The sequence below is a fragment of the Lontra canadensis genome, unplaced genomic scaffold (assembly GCF_010015895.1).
Source record: "Lontra canadensis isolate GAN:19392208 unplaced genomic scaffold, GSC_riverotter_1.0 scaffold2, whole genome shotgun sequence".
Lineage (NCBI taxonomy): Eukaryota > Metazoa > Chordata > Mammalia > Carnivora > Mustelidae > Lontra > Lontra canadensis.
In genome coordinates this window covers 10,831,392-10,857,571 of record NW_022630996.1, presented here as the reverse complement: position 1 = coordinate 10,857,571, position 26,180 = coordinate 10,831,392, and the positions used below count along the sequence as shown (strand labels likewise).

The 26,180-nt window shown below is 51.1% G+C and overlaps 1 protein-coding gene across 6 annotated transcripts; it reads right to left on the bottom strand.

Annotated features, from left to right (window-relative positions):
- Positions 1–26,180, bottom strand: WDR91 (WD repeat domain 91). Of its 6 annotated transcripts, none has more exons than XM_032868680.1 (15): positions 26,005–26,178; positions 24,644–24,823; positions 23,876–24,086; positions 22,206–22,285; positions 21,151–21,281; positions 19,651–19,816; positions 11,773–11,928; positions 10,182–10,375; positions 9,233–9,383; positions 7,691–7,785; positions 7,366–7,534; positions 5,225–5,333; positions 4,285–4,397; positions 2,904–3,101; positions 1–182 (listed from the first exon to the last, which is right to left on the bottom strand). In XM_032868680.1, the coding sequence occupies exons 1-15, from the start codon at positions 26,125–26,127 to the stop codon at positions 18–20; spliced, it is 2,241 nt and encodes a 746-aa protein (XP_032724571.1). In that variant the 5' UTR covers positions 26,128–26,178; the 3' UTR covers positions 1–17. The 6 variants fall into 6 exon arrangements, with proteins under 6 accessions (XP_032724571.1, XP_032724552.1, XP_032724561.1 ...); XM_032868661.1 differs by having other exon boundaries at positions 22,206–22,288; positions 26,005–26,177; XM_032868670.1 differs by having other exon boundaries at positions 22,206–22,288; positions 23,876–24,083; positions 26,005–26,176.

The window sequence follows — 26,180 nt, the reverse complement described above, 5'->3', positions numbered from 1 at the left end:
GGGGGTGGGGTGTCCCGTCAGAGTTTATGAGCCAGCAGGGTGGTCAGCTTGATCTTGCCATCCATGGACGCAGTGAGGCACGTCCCACAGTCCATGGCCGTGCTCCAGTCCACGGTGACCACAGGGGCTCGGTGGCCGCCCAGGCTCAAGCAGCTCTCCAGAACCTTCTCATCCCCGCCCAGCTGCAAGACAGGAGAGAGGAGGCATCAGCAGGCACTGCTCACACACACAGTCACTTTATCCACCAAACTGCCTCGAGTCTGGGGGCTGCCACCCCAACATGAGGAAGTACCCGGGCACGCATACCCATCTTTCCCTCCCAGAAGACCTCAGTTTAATTTCTTGTGCCAGGAAACGCCTTCACTGTCCCGACTATAATCATTCCTTTGTCTTAGGAGGAAAATCTGCTCAAAAAGACAGGAGAATGTTCTCTCTGATGCCTTTAACTCACTGTGGGCAGGTGCCTTCTGCACCCTCCCCAAACCACACCCAAATCTGCTGCTACTGGGCTTATTGCTTTCCAGCATGCAATCACACATGCCCTGCTGTTTCCCATCTGCTTCCCCCTGGAATGCAAGTTGCCGGAGGGCAGGCTGTGGGTCCTCTCCGACAGCAGCCAGCACAGAGCAACACCGGCCACCCTGAGGATGTGTGAGCAGGCTCTCCCTCGCCCAGCAGCACCAGCCTCCCAGGACTCAGTCCACAGTGATGAGAGTCAGAAGGGAACAAGGAAGGGGAAGCCACAAGCACAGTTAATAACGATCAATCCAGCAAAAGAAAACACCCATGAGTAGGAAACAGAAGTCTGGGCCCTCATGGAGAAAAAATCTTAAAAAAAATCATAGATCGTTTAAAGATTGTAAAAAGTGGATCTAAAGTTCATTATATAAGAAATTAGACCTCATAACTGGCATTTCAAAAATTATACAGAGGGAAATCTTCCAAGCCATTAAATGGTTACAGAGCAAATCTGACAGCAAATCGTCAGCCCACAGAAGCCACCCTGGCTTAAATGGAATTCCAGAACCTTCTCATCCCCAGCCAGCTGCAAGAGGACAGGAGAGGAAGAGGCCCTTCGGACAAATGACAAAGGCTGACTGGAACAGATGACAAAGGCTGATTGGGACAAATAACAAGTGACGAGGCTCATGATTAAAAATACAAAAATGTACACATAACACACAAAAAAATCATACACAGAGCAAAATACAGGCTAACAAACTCAGTTTTTAAATAATAAAATACAATTAGGCTTGCAGACAGAAAGCTTTTCATAGCATCTTCTAATAGCAATTATAAGAAATTACAGAGCTAATTTTAAGAAGGGAAAAGTCGTTAATGCATCATCATCTGTGGAAAAGGAGGCCTCAGTGATGGTAAGCCTGGATCACCCGTGGTTCCACACTCCGGACCAACAGTCGAGATGGCTCCTGACGTGCCACCTCTGCATGCCTCCCTCCACCATTCCAGTGCTCTCCCTTGCCTCTATCCCCGTGGGACACCAAGGCTGGCCTCACTCATTCACTGGCCTCCCCACCTCCTGCTCCTCTGAAGGCCTCAGATCCGAGGACCAGCCCCCACCCCGCAGGGGTCTCCCCTGAGGGCCCAGCCCCTGCCCAGCTTCCTCCGCTCAGAACCCTGCCCTGTCCCTGCTGGTCCTGAGTATGAGCCCCACGACAGCAGGATCACACCCTCCCGTGCACGCTCACACTGCTTCGCCCAACACCTGCACGCAGCTGCCGTCCAGAGCACGTGCCGTCCACCGACCCATGAGCCAGGGTAACGGGGGCACGGAGAGCCCCCGGGCAGAGAACGTTCTTGTGACTCCACGCCTACACACTGTATAAACACTACCATTAGGCAAAGAGTTGCCACGGACGCTAAGAACTGGTTTGTTACCAAAAACATATGCTTAGGAGCACCTGGGTGGCTAGGTCAGTGAAGCGGCTGACTTCAGCTCAGGTCATGATCCCAGGGTCATGGGATCGAGCCACCTCAGGCTCCCTGCTCAGCGGCGAGCCTGCTTCTCCCTCTGCCCCTGCCCCACGGCTCATGCATGTGCGCACGAACACTCTTCAACAAAAAAATAAAATCTTTAAAGAAAATAAAAACAAACGTGCTTTGACTACAACTCAAATCCCCATCACTCGTCTGTCTGGTAATACTCGTAAAATAGATGAGGTTTATCATTGCAGACAGTTGTACAAAAAAGTACATGAACCAGAGAAGCTCAGTCATGAGAACTGAAACAAGCACATAAACTGAGGCACAAACCACGTGGATGGCTTCCGTGCTGGTGTGAAGAGCCACACCCCCCGATTTCCGCCCTGGGCACGGGCTGTAATGTCTGTGACCAGGGGACCTCCAGGAAGCTAATAAGCCTACACCAGATCAGTCACTGAAGCAGACCACGGAAGCACTTGTCCGTGTGCGGCACGTTCCCCCCAAACCAACACCCTTCCCAACGCTTCTGCTTCTTCACATTTTCTCTAATAGATATTATGTCCAAGGAACAAAAGCGGAGGAGGGCCAGAATCTTGTCAAACGACAGCAAATAGACAAGCAGCAAAAAAGACAAACGTGTCCGTCCTGTCTCCACCCCCGAGCTGGGGATCGGCCCCCCTGCCCGGCCTGCAGCCACGAGGCCGCAGGCACCATCCCCCCCCCCCCCCCCCGGGGGCGGGGGGCCCTCCCCCAGCGGCCCGCCTGGGCCCGGGCCCCCCCCCCCCGGGGGGGCCCCCCCCCCCCCCCCCCGCCCCCCCCCCCCCGGGCCCCGGGCACCCCCCCCCCCCCCCCCCGGGGGTCAGAGGCTTCTGCACATGTAGCCGGCTTGGCCCTGGCCCACACCTCCAGGGAGGAACCTCTCTGCTCACCCGGACAGGCCCTCCGCCCCCGCCAGGTACCTTGTAGATGACGCCCCCTGTGGCAGAACACGTCAGCATGTAATTTCCCTCCGAGTCAAAAGCGAAGAGCCGGCCCCGGGGCACTTGAACCTGCTTGTAGCCGCTGTAACCCGACAGCACAAAGGGGCCGGTGGCGTCGGCGGGGAGGCTGTCCTCGGACACCTTCAGGCCGCTCCTGTGGATGTCCCACTGGATGAACTGCAACCAGGAAGCACAGGCTGAGGGCTCGCTCAGCCACGCGGGCCCAGGCCAGACGTGCGGGCGCCAACAGGCCACCAGGAGAGGCAGTGCCATGACCCCTTGGTCTCTTTTCCCAACACAATTCAAATATTGTTTTTAGAAAACAACATCTCAGAAAGAGCCCGCAACTTCACAGAAGAGCCTGAACTCTTTCTGGCCTGACTCCAGGAGAGGGAAAGGGTGGGCAACTGCCCGCATGGATTCCCATCTCTCAAACAGGGGGATGCACCATGGGATCGTTATTATTACTGTTGTTGTTGTTCCTAGGGTTAGAACCCAACTGGGTTTTTCCGACTTAGAGGAGAGCCTAATTCCAAATATCTTCCCACCGTCTCAGCAGTGTAATCAATTGAACATGAGCAGAACTGTTATAAACTAGCTTCACGGCCTGTGGTGTACATAATCCTTTAGTCTACACCGTGGACAAGCTATGTGACCACGTCTTCACTGAGACTCCTACTCAAATAAATAGGAAGTCAAGCCTTACCTTAAAAATCCCTCCCCATAGTTTCCAAATGCAGAATTTCCTTTGAAATTACAGTTTTCAGTGAGGAATACAGGTACACAGTACAAAATCCAAGGGTACAGGTGGGTATACCTGAAAACCAAGTCTCCCTCTCTCCTCTCCGGCTGCCTCCCAGCCCAGCTCCCTTTCCTGGATCTGAACGTGTCCTTCCAGAAAGAATACACAAGGAGCCACTGATCTTCACTTTTTATCTTTTTCTACTGGGCTTTCTGACTCCACTCTGGCCTAGCCACATGGCTTCTAGGAAGCAACTCTATACACCGTGCTGTGACCCCTGATGACCCCGGCCAGCTCAACCTGGGCCCTAATCTGAACCCCGCATCCACCCAGAGTGGGAGGAGTCACTTCCGCTAAAACTTGGGAGGGAGGCTGGGCTCTCCCTTTTCGTCACCGACTCCCACTATGCCTGTTCAGACCTCACAACGGTCCCAAGACCAGTGACTATGACCGCCCCCTTGTATGGATGGCCTGCTGAGGTGGAGAGGGGCCCTGAGGTCAGAAAGCCTGTGAAGGGCCCGGTCAGGGTTCATCTCAGCCCTCATGCTATTCTGCTGCCCTCTGGAATCTCAAGCCAAAGGAAGAAGCGTTCCAGGTCAAAATCTGGCTCCCTCCTACCTTCCCGTCCTCGCCGATGCTGTACACGGTGTTCTCGTCGTAACTGAACTCCACCGAGTAGACCTCCCCGCAGTGGGCCTTCCAGCTCATGGCGCACTCGTGCTGCTGCATATCTGCGGGGATGAGATGCCGCTGAGACCCCTGCCAGGGCCCCGGGGAGGATCCGCCCATGACAGGCACCTTGGCCCTCCTCCCAAAGGGCTGGATCTGTTCAGGAGGTGGAGGATCTCCTGGAGCCTACAGGCATCCCAGAGCTGAGCCCTGCCAAAAAGCTCTCTCAGTGCACTAATTCTCTCCTCCAGTGTATTAAGCAGCGATTCAACAATTCTGAAGTTGAAGCTTTTCTCCCTGGGTCAAACACGAGGTTCAGGAATCCATGGCCGGAGCCTGAGCTCATCTGGGAGGCACACAAGTCTAGGGAGAGAAACAAATGCTTCCTAGGAGGCCTCTGTAAGGTCCCATGGGGCGCCTGGGGGCTCTGCTAGACTCGGTCTCTCATTCCCTCCCAGACTCCAGAGTCTCCCGGGGCGGGCCTGCATGGAGCTGGGTTCCTCCAACAGTGCGCACGATAACTCCACTGCATACCGGTCTAATGCTCTTACCAGGAGAAGGCACCAGCCACCCTCAGCAGAAGGCACGCCATTATTCTCATGTGCCCTCCTGGATCTCACTCCAGCCACAGGACTCGGACCACACAGCGCCACACTCAAGGACTGCTAAGCCCCACCACTCCCAGGCCCACGGACACCGACCATGTGCAGGGGGGCTGATTACAGAGGTTTGGAAAAGAGCCAACTTGGACCAAAATTAAGCCCTATTTCGAGCATCCTGAATTGGGTGGGCTTCTGCAATAGCCTCTAGTCCAGCCAGCAAAAATGCAACTTTCCTCTCTGGACCACTGAAGGGGGGGGACCAGACAGCCACGAGCACAGCCGCTTACCGAACAGCCGGATGACACCATCAGCTGCCCCCGTAACCAGCAGGTTCCCATTGTGATTGAAAGCTGTGCAGTTGATGGCAATGGGTTCGGGGTCCAGAGAGAACTGGAGCTAGTTAAAAAAACAAAACCAAACAAAAAATACAACTAAATTTGAAACTGTAGAAGAATAACAACTCAACATTCAAGACAAATTCTTGTCTGAAAAGGGAAAGAGGACCAAGATTCGGAAGGGCACGCGAGAGCATGCAAAGTGCGGGAAGGTTCCAGTGTCCAACTGTGATCGTACCTAGGTGCTCATGTGACAGCTTCTCTTCCCACTATACTGCACACCTCTGATCGCAAGGTTCTTTTGTATGTACTCAGTATTTCATTAAAACTTTAAAGATAACAAGGAAACATAAAACTACTCTAAGTGTCTTTGAGGCAAAGAGAAAGATGAAGGATCTAACTAAGCCGGACAAGGGAAAGCACTGAGAGTGGCTGGAGGACAGATGTGTGCTGGGCCGGGTGGGGAGAACACCATGACAGCAAGGGACGGCACGCAGGGGACAGCGCACGGGGAGGGCCTGCAGCCACAGGACACACTCGGAGGCTGGAGCAGTGGGGAGGGCCGACGGCGGGGGCCCTGCGGGGGTGTGGACCGGAAATCTGGAGGAACAGGCTCTGGGGTCTGTCGTTCCCTGCAGCAGGTCAGGGCCCACCACAGGAGGGCGTGCGGCGTCCTACGAGGGGTACTTGAGACCCAGTCTAGGGCGTGTCCCTGGAAGCGCAGAGAAGTGGGCAGAATGGAAACGGTTTGCAGGGGGAGCGGATGGTGTCAGCCCACCGGCTCTGCAGGGTGAGGGAGGAGGGTGGCTCCGGAAGGGCATGCAGTTTCACAGTGGGGCACATTTGCTGAGACAAGGAAACTCGGGAGGAGAACAGACGTGGCGGGGCACGGTAGGCAAGAATTCCAGGGTGGCCCTGATCCCTGTGCCCCGGGGAGACCCCCAGAGGGGAATGCACCCCATCTCTACAGGCAGGTGCAGGGAGGCACAAACGGCCCATCTACAGGACAGGGACACTTCCCGGCATCCAGTGGCCTTGGGAACCCATCTGTTGAACGCAAGGGCCACACCACATTTGTGCCCCGAAACTAATTTCAGTAAGAAACATCAATGCCTTCTAAATGTGTGCATTTACACCTCATCTCTCTCTCTGGGCGCTCAGGGTCACTGCGGCAAGCAACTGCCACGGTGGGTGGGTGGTCCTCGGCTCCTGGGCCAGCTTTCGCCCGGCTGTCACTTCCCAGGAACCTGCACGTGTCCCCACTCCTTCCGGCTGCTGTTGGCACCTTTATGCGTCACTACGTTAACAGGGAGTCAGAGACTCCGCTTGTCTCCTAAAAAACAAGCTGTTTGACTGCATAAGACAAAGTGAAAGAAGCCGATGGGACCACACTGTGAGATCCCGACTACACGATGTGATGGAGAAAGCAAAACTGTGGAGACAATAGAGAGATCGGCAGGTGCCAAGGTCTGAGGGGCGGAGGGGAGGAACAGGAGCACACAGGACCTTCAGGCTGCTTTTAGTGAAAATGGCCCATGTGGTACCATAATGGTACATAGGTGTCCTCACCCACTTGTCGGGACCTAGACAGTGTACAACACAAAGACTGGGCCCGAAGGCAGACTGGGAGTGTGAGGGGGCCTCTGTTATAAAGAGAGTGCCGCTCTGCTGGGCAGGGGGCAGGAGCAGGGGGTAAATGGGAGATCTCTGGACCCTCCTCCCAATTTGGATGTGAACCAGAACTGCTCAAAAAAAATTAATTTTTTAAAGCCTTTCAATATAAACAAAATTAAATTTAAAAAATTTTAATAAACCACAAGCGCCCTCTGATAGGCTGTGTGGGACTTCTACGTCTGTGGCCCGATTCTGGATGACGCCAGTGGCCAGAAGCCAGCCTAGCTGGAGTGTGACTACTTTCCAACCGACTCAGACTCTTTGACTCTGAACCCGCTTCACCTACTGAAATCTGAGGAGACCAAAGCAAAGAGAGGACGAGGCTCATCAGAAGGACCAGGAAGCTGACACACAGGGCTACCCCAGGAGCGCGACCCCACACAGACCCACGAGGAGATCCCCAGGGGCAGGGCCGGCACCTGCTGCTTCATGGTTTTCGTGTCCCACAGCAGCAGCTTGCCGGGAACCTGGTTAGTACCCTTGCTGCCAATATCTGGAGCCGAGAAGTCCACCTGGGCAGCGAGGCTCGGAGCGGCGGCCGAACAGACGAAAGAGGCCCCGTTGGGGCTGCAGGCAAGCGACAGGATTCTGCAATACACGTGGGGCCGGGTCAGCATTGCGCCTCCTCCAGAGAAGTCAGGCTTCAGCTCTGAGGCGGGTCCTGCTACGGGGATGGGGCAGAAGGCCCAGCGCAGAACCAGCCCCGCAGAGCACGGCGGGTGTGAGCCGTGGCCTCCCACTCACCTGGGCATATCGTCGTTGATGTTGATCTCACAGAGATTCTTCTTGGCTTCTGTGTCATAAAGACGCACCGTCCCCACACCACTGCCCAGCAAGAGCTAGAAGGAGAAGGGGCAGGGGATGCAAAGGACGGCTCAGGCCTGGTCAGGGAGGATCACTGCGGGGCCAGGCCCACTCCTGTGAGGTGCAGGTCTGGGCAAGCTGCAGGGTGAGGCCCCGCCTCCGCCCACCACCACACACTCGGGAGAAATCTGGCTAACATGGACCTCATTCAAAAATTACATGAAGAGGGGGCCTGGGTGGCTCAGTTGTTAAGCATCTGCCTTCAGCTCAGGTCATGATCCCAGGGTCCTGGGATCGAGTCCTGCATCAGGCTCCCTGCTCAGCGGGAAGCCTGCTTCTCCCTCTCCCACTCCCCCTGCTTGTGTTCGTGCTCTCACTATCTCTCTCTCTCTGTCAAATAAGTAAATAATCTTAAAAAAAAAATGACATGAACCCATCAGAGGTGACGTTGAACAGAAGCAAAACTTCAAAAGAAATCTATAGACTGGGAGAGAGGTATCGCCTCAGATACACCTGGAAATGTGCTAACTGATTAAATGAAGCCCCCTGACATTCCCTCCCTTTCTGCCATTTTTCAGTCCCGGCAGTTCCCGTCCTCTCTTCTGGCTTCTCCTCTACCTGCCACACCTCCCTGGGTACTGGCCCCTGCCCCAGTGACATGTTCTGGGGAAACCTCTGACTCTGGGCCTGTTACGGCCTCCAGAAAAAATAGAAAAGGATATCCTTGCCTCCAGGCATTTGTGATTTACTGGGTAAAAAGCTTCAAAGATGATAACTGGTACTGCCAAAAGAAAGCGCCAGAAGCAGGTCTGAGGATATCCCCCAGGAATATTACCAACATTCTGAGCTCAAATTAACACTGGCAGATTAATACGTGTAAAGGGTAAGTTCTGAGATCCTAGTATCATAAAGATAAACTCTGCAGGTTGTCAAAAATTATTGGAAAAAAAAATTGCCAATGAGGTTTGCTCCTTAGGCTGCCTTATATGATCTCCTCAAAACGGAATACAAAGAAAACACTATAAATCAACTTTACCTCCTAAACTACAAATCCTCTCCCAAACAGTAAAGTCCAAAAGGAACAACCCTGTACCAACAGCACTGTAGTAGACTTGTGGGGACCCTGAACAGGACACTATCCCCACCAGCCTAAGCTGTTACCCCGGGACCCTGCCATGGGGAGGGGTCTCAGCAGGACGAGGGGCAGCTGAGAACGTTCACGGTGGGTTGTCAGAAACTGGACAGATGACAGGAGCTGGCGGAGGAGAACGGGAGGCAAGCTGGCATCTCCCTAGGTGGAGAGGAAGAACGACTCCCCACCAAACCCCCCATCCAGGACAGTCTGGATGCATGTCCCCCCAAACCCCAGTAGCAGAGAAGGGAGGGGTGGTTTGGCTGCCTCAGCTGAGCCTGTGGTGCCAGATGCCAGGGGATGGCCTCGGGACCTCCTCACTTAGACACAACAAGGCGGGCATCACTCACCAGCCTGTCCCGCTTGGTGGCCCACTCTAGAGACAGCAGTGGCGACTTGGAAATGGAGGACGCTTTGGTCTGCATGATGGGGTTGAAGGACCACACTTTGATGACCCCGTCTACATCCAAGCTGGCGACCCTCCTCCCCGAGCAATCCACTCTAAGATGGAAGAGAGAAGGAGGCTGTTACCATCCCTGCCTGAGCCCACCATCCTCATCAGCTGGAGCCCAGAGCATGGCCTCGCTGACTTCTCAACTGTTTCCCAAACTGTCTACACTCCAAGGATGGGCGTGGACTCTATCTAGAAGTATTCATTCAGTCAAGAAGTACTAAGCAAGCATCTATTCTGTGCTGAGCCCTGGGGGAAGCAGTGGGGACGGAGCAGCGGCGAGGTGCCCACGGCCCTGTGCCCGGAAAGCTGCACCTCCCGCGGGACTCCAGAGCCACAGTCCCGCGGCAGGGAGCCCCTCACTCTCCCCAAACCACAGTCCACAAGGCCTCACAGAGCTCATGCTTTCACCATGCGTGACTAAACACTTGTACATGGTGAAGGTTTACCAAAAAGTAAAACAACAAAACAACACATAGGAAATTATTTATATATACATATATATGTATATGATATATAAAACATGTATATAAAACAACATAAAGCAAATTAAAGTTAAGTCTCAGTGAGTTAAAATAAAACTACAACTACAACTAAAACGAAAACTCATAGAGTTCCACAGTGAGAAAGGACAGAGGCTACCCAGGCCAAGAGCAGCTGTTCAGCCCTCCTCCGACTGGAGGGATGACCGTGGTCCATCAGGGACCATCCCCCCGGAGGGACCTCCTTGCTGCCACACCTTCACATGCACAGCCTGACAAGCCAGGCCTCCCAGGGAGCCAGCCCCGCCAGCCCAGTCAGCACTTTCCCTGCCAGGGCCTCCCCCGGACCCCCGGAACCAAGCCCACCTGCAGTGCATGATAGAGGAATGGTGCTCCCCGTACTCCTCCTGCCCCAGCACAATAAACGGCTGCTCGGGGCGGCCCCCTCCGCCCTCGGCACCTGCTGCAGAAGCCCGTGTCAGCGTCTCCAGTGCCTCCACATGGGGCTCGGGGCAGGGCTCAGCCTCTGGGCCACTAGCCTCGGCCTTCTTCTCTGCGCTCTATGATAAGCGAAATGGGGACAAGTCAGTGGTGAGGGGTCTGCCCAGGTCCCAGCCCTTCACATCTGGGGACCTGCTGCAGGACAGCTAAGATGCCAGGCCACAGCATGCTGGGGGAGGCTCTGAGGGGCCACAGGCTCTAGAAGAAAGAGCTCTGGACACTACGAGCAGCACCAGCTCGTCCGAGGAGAGGCAGATTCCTGCTCTGCCAGCGGCCCCTGTCTAGAGACCTTCCCCCTCTCAGAGGCCCTGCTGAGGGAGTCAGGGGCTGTGGGAACCCTTGCCCTATCACAGCTCACATGACGCGGGACAGGCTGACAATAAAAATCAGGGAGCACCCAGTAAGGGCCAGGCGCTGTATGACTACATTTGATTCAATCATTTAATCCTGCCCCAAAACGTCTGGGATCCTATTATCAACCCCATCTGATAACTGTGGAAACTAAGACTGAAAGCAGAAGGTTAAATACGCTGCCCAAAGTCCAGAGCTGGATGTGAAGCCTCGCCCCACCATCCCATGAGACGGAGGCGACTGACCAGACATCGGGATGCAGACATGAGGACAGTGGCAGAGCCACAAGGCCAGGCCCCAGCAGGCACCCCACACACCCTCTCTGCCTCCCCAGTGTTGGCTGGGGGTTGGCCCCCACGACTACTACTATTCCCCCTGACATAACCCGGGCCAGGGGGCACGGGCCAGGGCAGCCTTCGCCACCCCCAAAGCCCTTGAGGCTCTTCAAAGTGCTCCTCGCATCACAGAAGCACAGCTCTACAGCAAAAATATAAGAGAGGGAGAGAGACCTCAAGCTCAGACAGGCGCCCTCTGGGAGAAGCTGAGCTCAGGCATGTCTCTAACCCGACGGGGTCAAAACAGGACCATCTGAGGTCAGAGCCACGAGGGTCTACTCCGCCGGCACACACAGGGCTGGGGAGCGGCAACAGTGCTTCTGACATCAGCCAGGAGCCCCAGACAGAGGATAAGTGGTCAGGCAGGTGACACCGCTGGCAAATCCCTTGGGTGTTTCACTTCAATCCGGAGCAGGTGACAGAGAGAGAGCAGCTTTACTGCCAGGAAGGGTAGACCCCCATCCCATTTTCAGGGAAGAGGGGAGTCCCCAGGATCAGTGCCACGAGCACAAGTGCCTGGGTTCAGCACAACACCGCATGTCGGGGCAGCGTCTCCAGCAGGGGACGCAGGAGGAAGGCACCCTGTGACCAAGCAAGGCTGGGTGATTCTGGGTGAAGGCAAGGGAAGCCGGTCTCTCCGGCCAAGCCTCAGAGAACCTGTGACCCACGAACAGCATTACACGGAAATTGGGAGGGGTACATGCAGGCCCTGCACCCCTCCACCGAGAGCCACGGCCCCCAAGGGCTGCCCCGCCAAGACCCAGCCATACCTGCAAAGTCATAGAGAAGAGTTCCTTCCTCTCCTTGCCGTGATCCTGCAGGCGCCGTTGCCGGTGCTGCGACCAGCTGGACTCCCCGGACGCCAGCCCGCCGAAGAGGCTCTTCCCGTCTTTGGGCCCGCATGCCGCGTCCTTTCCCTTGGCAGTCTAGACAGCGAGACACCGGTCGGTGAAGGGCGGCTTCCTGACGGAGCCCAGGCCATGACCCCTCAGCCCACGGGGGAGGAGGGGGAGTGGAGGCAGAAGCCAAGGGAGGGGGCAGCTTCTCTACCCCACAGCTCCTGGGGTACACACACACACACACACACACACACCCCTTCATCTAACCAGAACAATTAACTCTAGCTAAGGGGCAGGAGACCTGTGCCTACTGAGCGATGACTACGAGACGGGACAGGCCCCACGCTAAGTGTCAAAAATGGCTACAGGCAACTCAGTGTTTAGGCAATACAAAAAAAATTAATTATGCAACATATAGTCACCTCTCCAGAGCCCCAGAGGAACCAGTACCCTCTCTTATTTAGGCCAAGTATATGACTAAGCCAGCTGATGTTAACAAATACTGAGGTATTTGGAAATGATTACTAGGCAACCAGAAATTCTTAACAGAAATTACTGGAAATTCAAGGACCTCTGAGCAAGGTGGGAAAGGCCCTGTTTCATGGCAGGAGTGATAAAGGTGAGCAAGTCACAGCAGATGAATTCAATAACCCCCGCCCACTTCCATGGAGAGAAGATTCTTAATCTAGAGACTTTTTATTTTTAATTTTTTTTAAAGATGTATTTATTTATTCATTTTTTTTAAGTTTTTTTTTTTTAAATTTATTTGATAGACACATACAATGAGAGAGAGAACACAAGCAGGGGAGTGGCAGAGGGAGAAGCAGGCTTCCCACTGAGCAGGGAGCCCAATGCGGGACTGATCCCAGGACCCTGGGATCATGACCTGAGCTGAAGGCAATCACTTAACCAGCTGAGCCAGCCAGGGGCCCCTAAAGATGCATTTATAAGAGAGAGTGAGTATAGGGAGAGGGGCAGAGGGAGAGAAAGAATCCCAAGGAAACTCCCTACTGAGCACAGAGACTGACTTGGGGCTTGATCCCATGACCCAGAGATCACAGCCTGAGCCAAAATCAAGAGTCCGACGCTCAAGTGACTGAGCCACCCAGGAGCCCCTAGAGCCTTTTTAAAAGATGTCACCTCATCCTTCCAGATTATCTGGCTGGGCTATTTCCAACCTTATTCCCACAAACTGTGATGGTCCCCTCCCTCCTCATTTTACAACTCTTAGCGAAAGGATCTGGATGCCAACAGCCACTCAGGTTTGAGACCAACCTCTCGGCAAGTCACTTGCACACAAGACGTGAGTCAAGAGAACTTAACCGAAGTGTGCTTGTTGCTTTCTACCCATTCTACTTTCTAGTTTTTATGTTAATATTAAACAACTTAACATGATTAACACAGATTCCTTGGGACCCTGGAGTCACGGGAAGAGGTTGAAAGGAAATTTTAAAGGACTGTGAGTTCACATGGAACCTAACTGTAGCTGACCTTCACGGTACTTGTTATTTCTATTTTTCTGACTGAGGTGATCTCAGGGGTATCCACTTATGCTTGTAACAGAGGTTTCTTCTAGGGAACGTATTTGATACTCTATATTCTGGCTTATTTTAGGAGTAGTAGGCTTCAAGATAAAAGATACAACCTAAAAGTCAAGATAAAAGAAATAACCTAAAAAAAAAACACACACAAAAAAAAACCCACAACAATAATGCACCAAAATAGATTACTCATTGAATGCTGACCATATACAAGGCACCATGCTAAGAACTTTACAAATGTTCCCTTAAAATAAAGATGAGGACGTTATTTTAACAGGAGGAAGTCAGGCTTAGGTTAGGTTACTGCTCACACAGGGAGAGCTGGACAGAGGTGGAATTCCCACCCAAATCTAACAGCAAACCCCATGTCCCGAGAAACCTGATGAAAGCAACAGCATGAAAAAAGCACAGAGAAGAAAGTGACAATGAATAGAAAAGAAGAAATGTCATGTTCCCAGAACTAAATAACAAAGACAAGGCCCTTCTCACAATACTTCTGGCCATTTCTGAGAAGTAACCCATGGTTCATGGAACACTGAAGAGGTTCCACAGTTTTAGAAAGTCCAAGAAGACTTCTCTAACATACCCAGAAGTAACAGTTGGTCAATATACACAAGGAGGTCTTGAAACTAGTGCTGGCCCTCATTATAGGAATCCATTGATTCCTCCCCATATCTCTAAAGAAGAGGGAAAATCAGACCAAAGACTTCCCCAGGCTTAGCTATATATGTATCAGACATAATAGACTTTAAGCCAAAGACTATGATAAGAAACAAAGATGGTCATTATGTAATGATGAAGGGGTCCACAAAGTAAGAGGATATGACACTTGAAAGTATTTACGTACCTGACACAGGAGCACCTAAACATACCCAGCAAATACCAAGGAGAAACAGGCAGCAATGCACTAATAGGGACTCCAATACCCCACTTTGAACAATGGAGAGACCATCCAGACAGAAAGTCAATAAGGAAACACTGCGCTTGAACTACTTTTTACACTAGAAGGACCTAAAAGACAGACACAAAACATTCCATCCAAAAGCAACAGAATATACATTCTTCGCAAGCACACGGAATACTTCCAGGATAGAACACATGTTGGGCCACCAAACAAGGCTTAATAAACTTGAAAAGACTGGAAACATATCAGGCATCACAATCGTATCAAACTACAACTCAATCATAAGAAGAAAACCTAAAAATTCACAAGTATGTGGAGATCAAACAACATGTTTCTGAACAACCAATGGATCAGAGCAGAAATCAGAAAGAGAAACCAAAAAATACCCTGAGACAAATGAAAACGTAAACACAGCACACCAAAACTGGTAAGATGCAGCAAGTGCAGTTCAAAGAGGAAAATTCATACCGGGAAATGCCTCCATCAAGAAAAGGGGAAAATTTCAAATGAACAACTTCCTCAAGAAACAAGAAAAACAAGTGAAGCCCAAAGTTATAAAGATCAGAATAAAGGTTAATGAAATAGAGAGTAAAAGGACAATATAAATGAGCAATAAAACTAATGGCCAGCTTTTTAAAAGATAAAATGAAAAAACTTTACCAGGAGAAAAAGAGGACTAAAAGAAAAAAAAAAGAACAATTCCAAGATACATCTCTAAAAACTCTCATATTCTAATAGAAAAGACAAAACAAACAAAGAAAAAAAAACCCAACAGTAGCAGAGGCTATGTTTTCGGATTAAATGTGGCTACGGTAACTCCACAGCCAGCTATGAGCACAGTGGGGAAGAGAAGGAAGATCACTTTCCTGGGTGGACAGCCACTTTCCAAAATAATGGGATCCAGGCAAGTGAGGAAGTCTCAAAAAGCCTGGACCAACTACAATGCAGTTGTGATAGATTTATCAGCCTGAGCAAGAGATCTTTACACTGGACACTGGAGAAGAAAAGGGAAAAGGATCCATACAATATTACATTCATGCCCTGGAAGTACGTGGACCACAGGGGGATCCAGCCTGGGCCCCAAGGGTGGGGAATGCCACAGAGGGCAGACAGGCACTCCGTGGCACGCTCTCCTTCCCCTGCCCACCCGCTACACCTGAGAGATGGCGTCTCTTCCCTTTTCAGTGCTAAGTCCATCAATGAGCCCGTAGTGATGGAAGAAAGAGGCATGGGATGGACTTGAAATCCCTCTAGCTGACACACAAGTCACTCGTAGCACTTCCCCAGCCAGGACAGGAAATGCAACATGAAGAAGGACAAAGGCAAGTCAAGTCAAGATGGCAAGGAAGTTTCCAGTAGGTCTTCGGGTAAGGGCTGGACCATCCCCCAAAATGAAAATTCAAACAGGTGTTAACAAAAGGCACCACAATGAGCTGAAAAACTGCCTTGATAATGAGAGGGTAGTTTATGCCTAGAGAACCAGGGGCCTCCATGTGGCCTATGAGATTCTGCTTAGAGAGAGCTTCTCCTCCAGCCTCGTCTCATTATTACTCAAGAAGAGTGAAAAGAACAAAAAACGATAATGCTGATGAAAGCAGCTCTCCACGAAACACTTGAGTAAGTAGGTTAAGGTAAACTTGTGTCTAGCTACAACTGTACTCAAATAAATGTTTACTGTGGTGATACTGGTAAGTCACAGTTTTGAAAGCAAACCTCATAAAAGTCTTAACTACCAGATTCACATAACATTCCAAATGGCCCAAATTACATTGTCATACTCTACTGTAATCTACCTGTCTCCTACAGTTCAGGACAAATATTTTAACCTGTGTTTTATCATTTCACTTTGCCTTTCTTTCTAGAGAGAGAGAAAAATTAATTTTCAGTGGCCTGAATAGAGTTTACCAGGCAGTCATCCAGATGGGGCAGGAAACAAGTTCTAGCAATCTGGTCTCGCCTGATGTAAAACAAAGCTACCAGAAGACAGGGCCTCGTCACACTTAAAATCATAGAACAAAAGTTGTGGAAGAGGGCTCCCTCTTCCTCCGTCCTGTTAAAATCCATGGAAGCAGCCCCACTATGAAGTACTTTGATATGAGTTAAAAATGCAGTTTGCTTTCCTTACATTGCAGCCAATTAAAGGTTATCTCTATAATAACCGGCAGCCCTATAGCTTCCTGAGTGGGAGTGAAAGGAGCGGCATCATAAGGCTGGCAGGAAGGATGGAGTGCAAGTTCAGGCTGGGTCACGGGCAGCGCAGGTGCCCTCAGGCACTATCCTAACAGAGATCCCAAAGGAGCTTGGGAGCTGTGGTTTTCGAGTCACTTCCATTTGTTTCTTAAGTCTTGCCTCAAGAGTCCTATAAAACCCAGAGTGCGCCAGCATATATTGTGGCACGTATGATAGCATGAACGTTTCAGGAGCAATGACCAGCAGTTGTGACGACCCATCACAAGTGGGCAAAATGCAGATGTGATGAAATGTACAATGTTATATATAAATAATATTTAAAGCAGGAAAGCCTGATTATTTTATTTATTGCTAATGTAATAACACAGCCTATGTTTTTCTTTTGTTTCTTCATTAATAATAAAGAAAGAGAGCTCTGTTGTGTCAAAAGGGAAAAAAAGACTGTGCTTCATAGGCACTAACAAAGCAAGGTGGCTCATTAAAAAGCCAATGTCATTAAAAAGTTAAAACCAATGTATTATTAAAATCACAAGAAGTAATCATACAACTAACTGCATTTGGTATTGGTAAGAGAGCATCTCAAATTATACACTCAAATTTGGTGGGTTAACTGTGACAGAAGAATTAAAAAATTAGAAGGTGCCCCAGAGGAGGGAGAGCAGGATGGTGAGTGGTGTAGAAATCATGCCATAAGGGAAACCAGTGGAGGGGAGAGGGAAGAATGAACAGAGAGTACACAGCATGGAAAGATAGGAAGTGTCCTAACAAAAAGCCTTACTTTATGTAGCTCGAAGGGCAAAGCTAAGATCAGCAAGTGAAAATTATAGCAGTTTCTTTTTTTTTTTTATTTTTTATTATTTATTTGACAGACAGAGATCACAAGTAGGCAGAGAGGCAGGCAGAGAGAGAGAGGGATAGCAGGCTCCCTGCTGAGCAGAGAGCCCGATGTGGGGCCCGATCCCAGGGCCTTGGGATCATGACCTGAGCCGAAGGCAGAGGTTTAACCCACTGAGCCACCCAGGTGCCCCAATATTATAGCGGTTTCTACAAACAGATTTCTAACAGGAAAATATCCTCACACTAGCAAGTAGTGAGATCCACATCACAGGAGGCAATCAAAGGATGTGCTCTTCTACAAAATAGAAGTGGGGGGCCAAAATGATCTTTAAGCTTCCTCCAACTATAAAGTTCTGAATTTCCTGAACCTCAAATATACTAGTTATTTTCAGAATTGAAACATCAATGTGGAGTCCTACAAATTAATAAAATCGCAAGTGACCCCATTTTTCAGATGACAGACATCTATTGTTCCATTTCCCTTTTCATGAAATGGAAAGAGAGCTACCTCCACTCTGTTAACATACCACACAGTGACCCAAGTTCTGTTGGAATATATTTAGAGGCAAGGACTGCTTACTGTGAACAACATTCTTACCCTCATCCCTTGAATATGAACTACACAAACAAGTTCCAATCCCATTCCCATCTCATCATGTGACACTTAGTTCCTGAACACATAAAGAACAAGGCCATGGACTTAACCCCAAAGAACCCATCCTCGGGTTTTCTTTGATTTTAAGTCAATGAAATTGAATTTCATAATTTCATGCATTTTTCAAGAGCCCGAGCACCCCATCCATGATCTATTACACTTAGAAAATATTGAACTATGATAGGGATCTCCAGAGCAAATGGCAAAACTTACTCAGCCACATTCCACAGAACTGGAATTCAGAAAACCAGCCATGGTCATCACCAGGATGGCTCTGTGATGGCCGCAGGCCTCCTGAATGCCAGGTGAGAATCATTTAGCGTGGCTGGGACCTGGGGTCTCCAAGCTGAGGCCGGGACCCAGGAAGTCCAGTGCCCTTGCTAAGACCACCCGCGCTGCTACAGCGTACTGGGCGTGCACAGTCTGCCAGTTCCATGAAGTCTCCCCCTAGGTAAGATGTGTCTGTATCGTCTCAAGCAAATCAGGGTGACTTTTAGCCATCTGAGCAAGGACGCTCAACAAGGGGCCGCGGCTGAAAGGACATCACCTGCCTCTGAAGCCCACACTCTTCCCTCCCCAGTGCCCTGCTCAGCATCTGCACTTCAGCAGCAAAACAGCCCCCCCAGCCCTGGGGCAGACGCCCCGCTTCCCGGCTGCAGGGAGCAGCTCCAAACTGCTGTGTCACTTGTAACGGTTCCCGAGCCAAGGGTGGCGGGAGAGGAAGGCCGCGATTATGACGACTGCCTTTATCTGTAACGAATAAGAATACATTAAAAGAGCAAGGATCCTCGGCCAAGCAAGGAAGCATGACTGTGGGTCTGTTAAACTTTCACTCTGGAAGGCACTGCTGAAAGCCATGAATTCTGACCAACTCTGCCAGGCAAAGTCCTCAGTGGGACCCAGGGCTGTTTTAGACATGAACTAGCATAAAAGAAATTCCCTTGCGAGCGGCTATCAAAGTGAAAAATAGCGAGAGGCCTTTGCGGAATCAGTAAATCCCAGCTTGTAAAAGCAACGCACTGATTCAGAAGTAACTCTAACTTACTCCTTTTCTACACACTGTTTTAGATCACCCAAAATTCAAAATTCCAGAATTGCCTGAATTCACCCTCAAGCCACCACACCCCAGTCACAAGTGCTCATGAGTTCAGAGGAGCTTAGGAGGGAAAGGGAAGAGATTCAAAGCACACTGCTCACAGCCAGGCTGCCGCTCCCCTGTGGGCTGTCACAGCTTTCAGGCTTGGCACGGGAGTACGGGCGGTGTAAAGGGCAGGGGGCTGGGGGAGAGGTCCCTCCAGATTAGACGTGGGTCTGAGACCTGGCCCGACCCTTGGTCAGCAGCACCGACCAGCCTCCCATCTCACTGTGCCCACACCACCTGCAGCTGCGGCCGGAAGAGGGGAAGGGGGCGGGCGGGCGGGCGGGCAGAGGCTGTGCGAGGTGATTTCCTCCTCACTGCCTCAGCACCTCCACTCTGCTCTTATCTGTGCCCTGGCCCTGCAGCGCTGCCTGCATGTGTGAAGGAGGCGGGGAGGAAGGAAGAAAGGGAGTGAGATGTGAAGTTAGGATCTCACCAGCATACCAGAGAAATCAGTCCTAAGAAAAGAACAAACAAAGTCGGAAAATACAGTCTCGGAAGCCAGGGGCCTCTTGGCAGTTAGAAACGCAGGCCTTGCACTCACCTGACCACTGAGAGGCTCTTTCCTGGCTGAGCTCGGAGCCTGAGAGGGACCCTGGGCAGGCGACAACCTTGAGGGGCTCTTCTTACTCTGAGGCAGCAGCGAGGACAGGAAACCCACTCGAGGCGACTGCGACAGGGAAGTGTTCCTCTGGCTGCACACCATGGCCCTGGACCAGCAGACACACAAGGTCACAGGGCTGGAGGGGGACCCAAGAGGACCCAAAGCACAGGCCTCCTGGGCTCTGGACGGCACCGGGGCGTGGCCTGGCTTTCAGGTGGCACTATCCCTGGGACCGCCTCCTGTACCCAGGGGAGCCTGCAGCCTCTCTGGCACGACGGGGACGCCCGCCGCACTCTGAGGGCCGAGGTATAGTTCAGAGCCATGCGCTCCAACAGCCACCTGGCCACTCGTGCCACTGAGCCCCTGGCACGCGGTCAGTCCCACAGGCCCTGTGCTGGAGGAGCACGACACTCCTCGGGATTCAAGCCTCAGTAGGAAAGCGGAGCAAAATAGCTCACGGGTCCTTGGTTTCTGTTCAGCCCACACTGAAACAATATCGTGGACAAACTGGGCTAAATAAAATACGTCCAAAAATTAACTGCACCTGTTTCTTTTGACTGAGTGTAAGTACAATTTTTAAAAAAAAAAGATTTTATTTATTTAACAAAGAGACCCAGCAAGAGAGGAAACACAAGCAGGGGGAGTAGGAGAGGGAGAATAGGTTTCCCATGGAGCAGGGAGCCCAATGTGGGGCTCAATCCCAGGACCCTGGGATCATGACCTGAGTGGCAGGCAGGCGCTTAACAACTGAGCCACCCAGGCACCCCTAAGTACAAATTTTTATGTGCTGTTTTTGGCTTGCCCTGGGGTTCCACTGCACCAGGCTAGCTCAGACACCAGCGCAGTTTCCCCCAGTACAGCACCTGGCCTCATGTAGGCCTGGAATCTGCCTGCCTGGCTTTGCATCCTGATTCATGGGTCGTTAGCTGTGGGACCACTGTGAGCCTCGGTGTCTTCAACTGCTACCATTGTTCTCATCAGCTGGGGCCTCTGCTCTAACTGGCTGTGTTCTAAGCTAGCTGCTAGCCACCTACCTGCCTACCTCTCCAAAGCCTCGGGTGGGAGCACACTTTCACCACACACTGCATCCAACCTTTTCATCCGCAAGGCACTACTTTCAGCACACACACACACACACACACACACACACACACGCACACACTTCCTGAGGCTTTAGGACAGCGTCTGTGTTTATTTACCCAGATGTGCACATCTGGGTGCGCAGGCCCCTCCCTCGGGGCAGGTTCAGAGGCTAGAGGGTTTTAAAAGCCGGGGGAGCTTACTTAGAAAGCTCAGGCAGGAACAGTGAGGGCCAAGGAGGCTCTCCAGCAATTCCCTGTCACCAGGAATGGAGGGGAGGGTCAGGGTGAGGCGACAGGGGACAGACTAGAGGGGGGGACCGCCCACCCGCCCCTCCCACCCAAGCAGGCGCACACTCACAGCTCCGAGTCCCCCAGGCGGTCCATGTGGGAGACATAAGGAGGCAACTGGTGCTGGACCAAGGCCTCTTCCTCCTCTGGCTGCAGCTCCTCTTTCTTCAGGCGGTGGATTTCGGCTTGCAGGGCGAAAAGCTGAGTGGGGGTGCGGGCGAGTTAGATGGTGACCTCACCCCATCTTCCCTCCGCTAAGGAACAGCAGACACAGCACGTCCAACACCCAGCCGTCCAACATCCAGCCTCGTGGGCCTCAGGGCGCCGGCCCAACCCTCTGCTCACCACCCAGTGAGATACCAGGCCAAGGGCAGCTGTTCCTTGACTATACTGAAGTGAGACACCGACAACTGTCACACACACAAATCCCACTTTCTTTCTTTTCATCATTTGACTTGCTTCTTCCTGAATTCATGGAGAAAAACAGCTCCACCCAGTCCTGTTTTGCTCTTTGGAAAATCTACAAAATCAGGCTCTGGAAGTCTCATGGATAATTTTTTTTTTTTTAAACACAGTTCAGCATTTTTGACCTTATGCCTGAAAAAAATTATATAAACACACGCACCTAAAATGCAAACAGCTTATAATCTTCCTTTTTCCGAAAATATGACCTACAGTTGACTTAATTTCAACAACAGAGAAGTGCTCCTCCGACAAAATATAAAGGCGAATGTGGGTCCCCCAGCTCCAACGTTTTACCCAACTAGAGGCTCATAGAGCTGAGCAGAACAATGACACTATGCATGGGTTGTAAACAACACAGATGTGGACATACAGGACTGGGGGTACAAAAGAGACACAGGAAAGCACATAGTCTTCTTCCTCTCAAAGTTCATTACCATTGCTATGTCATTCATGCTTTACACGGGACTTATAATATGAACCTGACCTCTGTTTCCAGAGACTATTACAGCCCCCCAAATCTCCAATACTGCCTCTCTGGTGACTCACTTACATCTGAGATTAGTGCTTTCCTATTTTTAATCAGCCCTCCACCACCACTACCTAATTTCACATACGAAAAGCAGAAGTTCTTCCCAAGAAGCAAGCGTGTTTAGAACAAACCTTCTGGCGAAGAACTTCATTTTCTTCTTGAACCTGGTTGGTCCTCTGGCATTCCGCATCGAAGTTCAGGATTACGGGAACTGGTGCCCAAAGTTAAAGAAAAAGCCTGCCTGCGATGATTAAAAGCCCTTCCCAAACTCTTGACACAGCAGCAAAACCCTTGAACACGAGTTATAGGGAGCAGAGGACAGACTTAGTCCTGCAGGCTCTCCACAGCTGTGTGGAATCTCTCCCTTGACGCTGGGTCTGGCCTTTCTCCAGAGACTCACACTCACACCAATCTGGCTGGTCAGCCCACAAAGAGGACGTAAATCTAAACCTGAGTGTTTTCTCCTTAAACACCAGCAGCAAAGAGCTCACACTCAGTGGGCTCCCAGCCAGTGCAGACCATAGCAAGGTCAGGGCAGACAGTGAGAAGTGATCCCAGCGGCCAGCTGGTATACCATCTGGGCAGAAGCCTCAGCCACTTGGCTTGCCCCTCCCCAGTCTGTACCTCTTCCTAGTAAAAGTGTAGACTGAGGAGAATGCTTTCTGCAGACTGGACAGTCCCGTGCCATGCTATGAATATCATTCTAGGTCAGGGTGTCCATCTTTCGCACCACCTTAAACAGCTTCAGTCAAGGGGAGCACAAAGCAGGCTAAGGGTCTTGGTCCTGGGGAAGTGAACTGTAGCTCAAATGTGTGTGACCTAGTTTGCAGGGCACTGTCTTGCACTGAAAAGACCTTCAGTGACATTTCCGATTTCCATAGAGGGCCTGTATGGTCATGTCATAACCACCACTGGGCTGAGCCCCCTGCTAGTCTAGCCTGAAAGCCCTCAGGATAAAAAGCAATAGGGGACAAGGAGGAGGAGGGGCTTTTATGCCTGGCAAAAGTGGAATTCACCCTCAGACCCACAGCACAAAAGGAAGGGGCACCCTTCCTACCTCCACCAGCTGTCCCTCCCAGAGGCCGAAATGGGTCACCTGTGTGTGGGCCCATAAACACCCAATTTATCAGTGACTCACCAGGCAGCAACCTCCAAGCCGGATTCCCTTTTCCTCCTCTAGAATTTCAGCCTAAAGGGCATGAGCCCTGGAGGATATCCTGGGCCTCAAGAATGCAGGCTTTCCACGACAAAATGGTAAACCTGGTGGGCTACAATTTATTTACATTCTCCCTCTCTTAACTATCCGTACACACAGTCTGAGAGCTGCTCTGTTTTCTGGCAAGTTGAGAAACACAGAGGCAGCTGTCAGAGAGTGACCCAAACGCGAACACAGGAAGGAAGCTCTAGCCCAAGAAGTATTCTGACCTCCTACCTGATCTCAACAAGGCAAGTAACATCCTGAGGGGCACAGGGCACGCACGGACAGGGTATTCTCCAGGCTGGCCAGTTGCAAAGAGCAGCAGCTGCACCAGCTCAGCCCTATCTGAGGGCTCCCAGCAGGGCCAGGCACTTGGACCTCATTGCTACTACTGTCCCCACTCGTGCATGTCAGCTACTGCTTCAGCAGCGTCACAATGAAGATTCATGATTTCCTGGCCTGCTGACAAAAATAACCACAGTCTGTCCAGCCCCCTCACATAACACATGACAACGATGCTGGGGCAGTGCATTGAGAGCAGCGGCCACTGATCACGCTGTCTGGGCAGACCAGGCCCACAGCCCCAGGCAGCTGGGAGGATATGCATGCACTGAAACAGGACGCTCAGGAAGTTGTGCAGGGACACAATGAAGGTATCGGCCCACTGTCGAGAGAAGTAGGTAGCGAAGGTGGGGTTGGTGTCTGGGGATGGCAGGAAGGGCAGGACAAACCAATCCTTCCACTCGGCCTGGTTCTGGAGCTCTGTGGCCTGCTTTGCAAAGAACTCTTGAGCTTTGTCATTTCTGTTTGTCTGCCAAGACAAAGAGGAGGCAGCAGAAAGGGGTACGAGACAGAAGTCCAGAATTAAGATAAGTCATTACTGCACAAAAGAGAGCCTCTAGATAGCAGCCTACCAGATAAGTGGCCAAATATAACCTACAAATGCCATAAGGGATATTACTTTTCTCAAGTTCCTTGTAATTTCTAAGAAGCTGGTTTAAGTTGAAACCCTGAAGATAAATGCCATCCTAAAAATTGAATCCTAGTTGATTTTCAAACAATCTAAATGACTTATCCCCCGGGGTCAGCTATAATTTTTATTACTCAAACTTTAACCCAGCTACTTATATTCTTTGAAACGCCACCCAGGCTTATGTGCTTAAAACAAGAGAGGAAATAGGAATGAGGAAGACAGGTCAGCTGATCTACAGAGGAGAAGGGAAAAAAAGTAGGAAAACAGTCAAAAATAATTCGCACTATAACTGTTCCCCTCTTTCCCACAGGGACACAGAGACCTCCCTAGAAATTAAAAAGGAAATCTATTTCAGGGTCAAAGAACTCTCTCCGAGGAATCCCGGAATGAACATGCACCTGGATGGTGTAGACAAGATAAAAGCGGAACAGGCTGGTTTTCAGCTTGTTGATGGTGGGTCTATATATATCCTCCAAGCGACTGAAGAGTCGCCGTTCCAGGTAACTCCAGTAATCCCGAAGGGCAGCCAAGTCATACACCTGCATTAACTGCTGCAGCTGGTCCACAATCTTGTCCACCTGGTGGAGAAAGATGAGATGGAGAAGGTGGTGAAGGACAAGAGGGAATTTTCCCATCACTTCACAGAGCTAATACAGCTTCTTCCTCTTGCTGTGGCTTCTGATGTTAGAGGTTTTTTGTTTGTTTTGTTTTGTTTTTTAATTAGCCATCTATAAAACATACAAAACATTGTAATATAATAGCTTTTGAGTTATTTTCTGACGTTAGAAATGTGGTTTGACCCTGTAGCAAGCATGGAAATGTCAAGCATAAAAGTACAAAGCAGGAGAACCTGAGTCTAGGTCTTGGATCAGTGTGTCTGGCTTATGCAACCAACTTGAAAATGTTACTTCAACTCTTTGGTCTCAGTGGCCTAAGATTTGAAAACAAAAAACCAGAGAGACAACCTCCATCATCCCTCTCCCAGCTCCACCATTCCGGGAGTCCTAGACTCAGGAAGAGATGCACTGACTGACCCAAATCCTGGTAGCTGCTCAGCTTCTTTCAACCAAAGAAGTCACCTCCATGTGAGAAATCACACCGGAGGACACAGTATTGCCTCTCTCTCAGCTCACCTGTCAACACCAGTTAGACTCAGCAAGCACACGAATCACACACATACACATTCCAAGAACCTCCAAACAGAAAATCATGTCTGAGCAGGGGAAATATAACGTTCTAAAATGTACAAGGTCTTCCTCAACTGCGGAGACAAAATTGCCAGTAAGTCCCCCACAATGCCATTTTAAACAAACACCAAAAGATACCCAGCTAACATTTTGGGCTGCAGACCCCTTTGCTCCCAATGCTATCGGAAGCTAACTTTTTCATATTTCTGTTGCCCAAACTTAGCTATCTACCCAACCTTATCTCCTAAAACCCTTATCTTCATCCTGGCCAGTCGGCCAGCACCTGCTCGGAGGCTGGCGTGGAGGACAGACACCCGGACCAGGAGTCAGGGCACCTGGGCTCCAGCCTCAGCGATGCTCCTGACTCGCTGGGCAACTTCAGGCAAGTCTCGTCCCCTCTCAGGACCTCAGTTCCTCATGTGTCAAGGGAGGGCCAGACGCGCTGATGTAGACGGTCCCCCCGGGCGCACTGACAGCGCGGCTCCCGCCCCGGAGGGCAGAGCTTGGTGGGGAGCCCGCTCCAGTCTCCCTCGGGGCCGCCTCTGCCCGCGCCGCACCCGCCGGCCCCTCACCCGGAACCCTTTCTCCTTGTCCGCCTTGATCTCGGCGTCCAGCTGCCTCAGCGTGTGCGTAAAGCCGCGGAAGAGCAGATACTCCCGGACCAGCTCGTCAGTGCGCTCCACAGCCTCCGCCATCGCTGCGCGAGCGCCGTGAGCGGCCGCGGCAGGCTAGAGGCGGAGAGGTGGGG

Coding starts and splice junctions, on each gene's coding strand:
- WDR91 (XM_032868661.1), bottom strand. CDS start 26,127: ATGGCGGAGGCTGTGGAGCGCACTGACGAGCTGGTCCGGGAGTATCTG. Junction 7,786..9,232: donor CCACCAAGCGGGACAGGCTG/GTGAGTGATGCC, acceptor TTCTCCTTCTAG/CTCTTGCTGGGCAGTGGTGT. Junction 3,102..4,284: donor GCATCGGCGAGGACGGGAAG/GTAGGAGGGAGC, acceptor TCCTGGTTGCAG/TTCATCCAGTGGGACATCCA.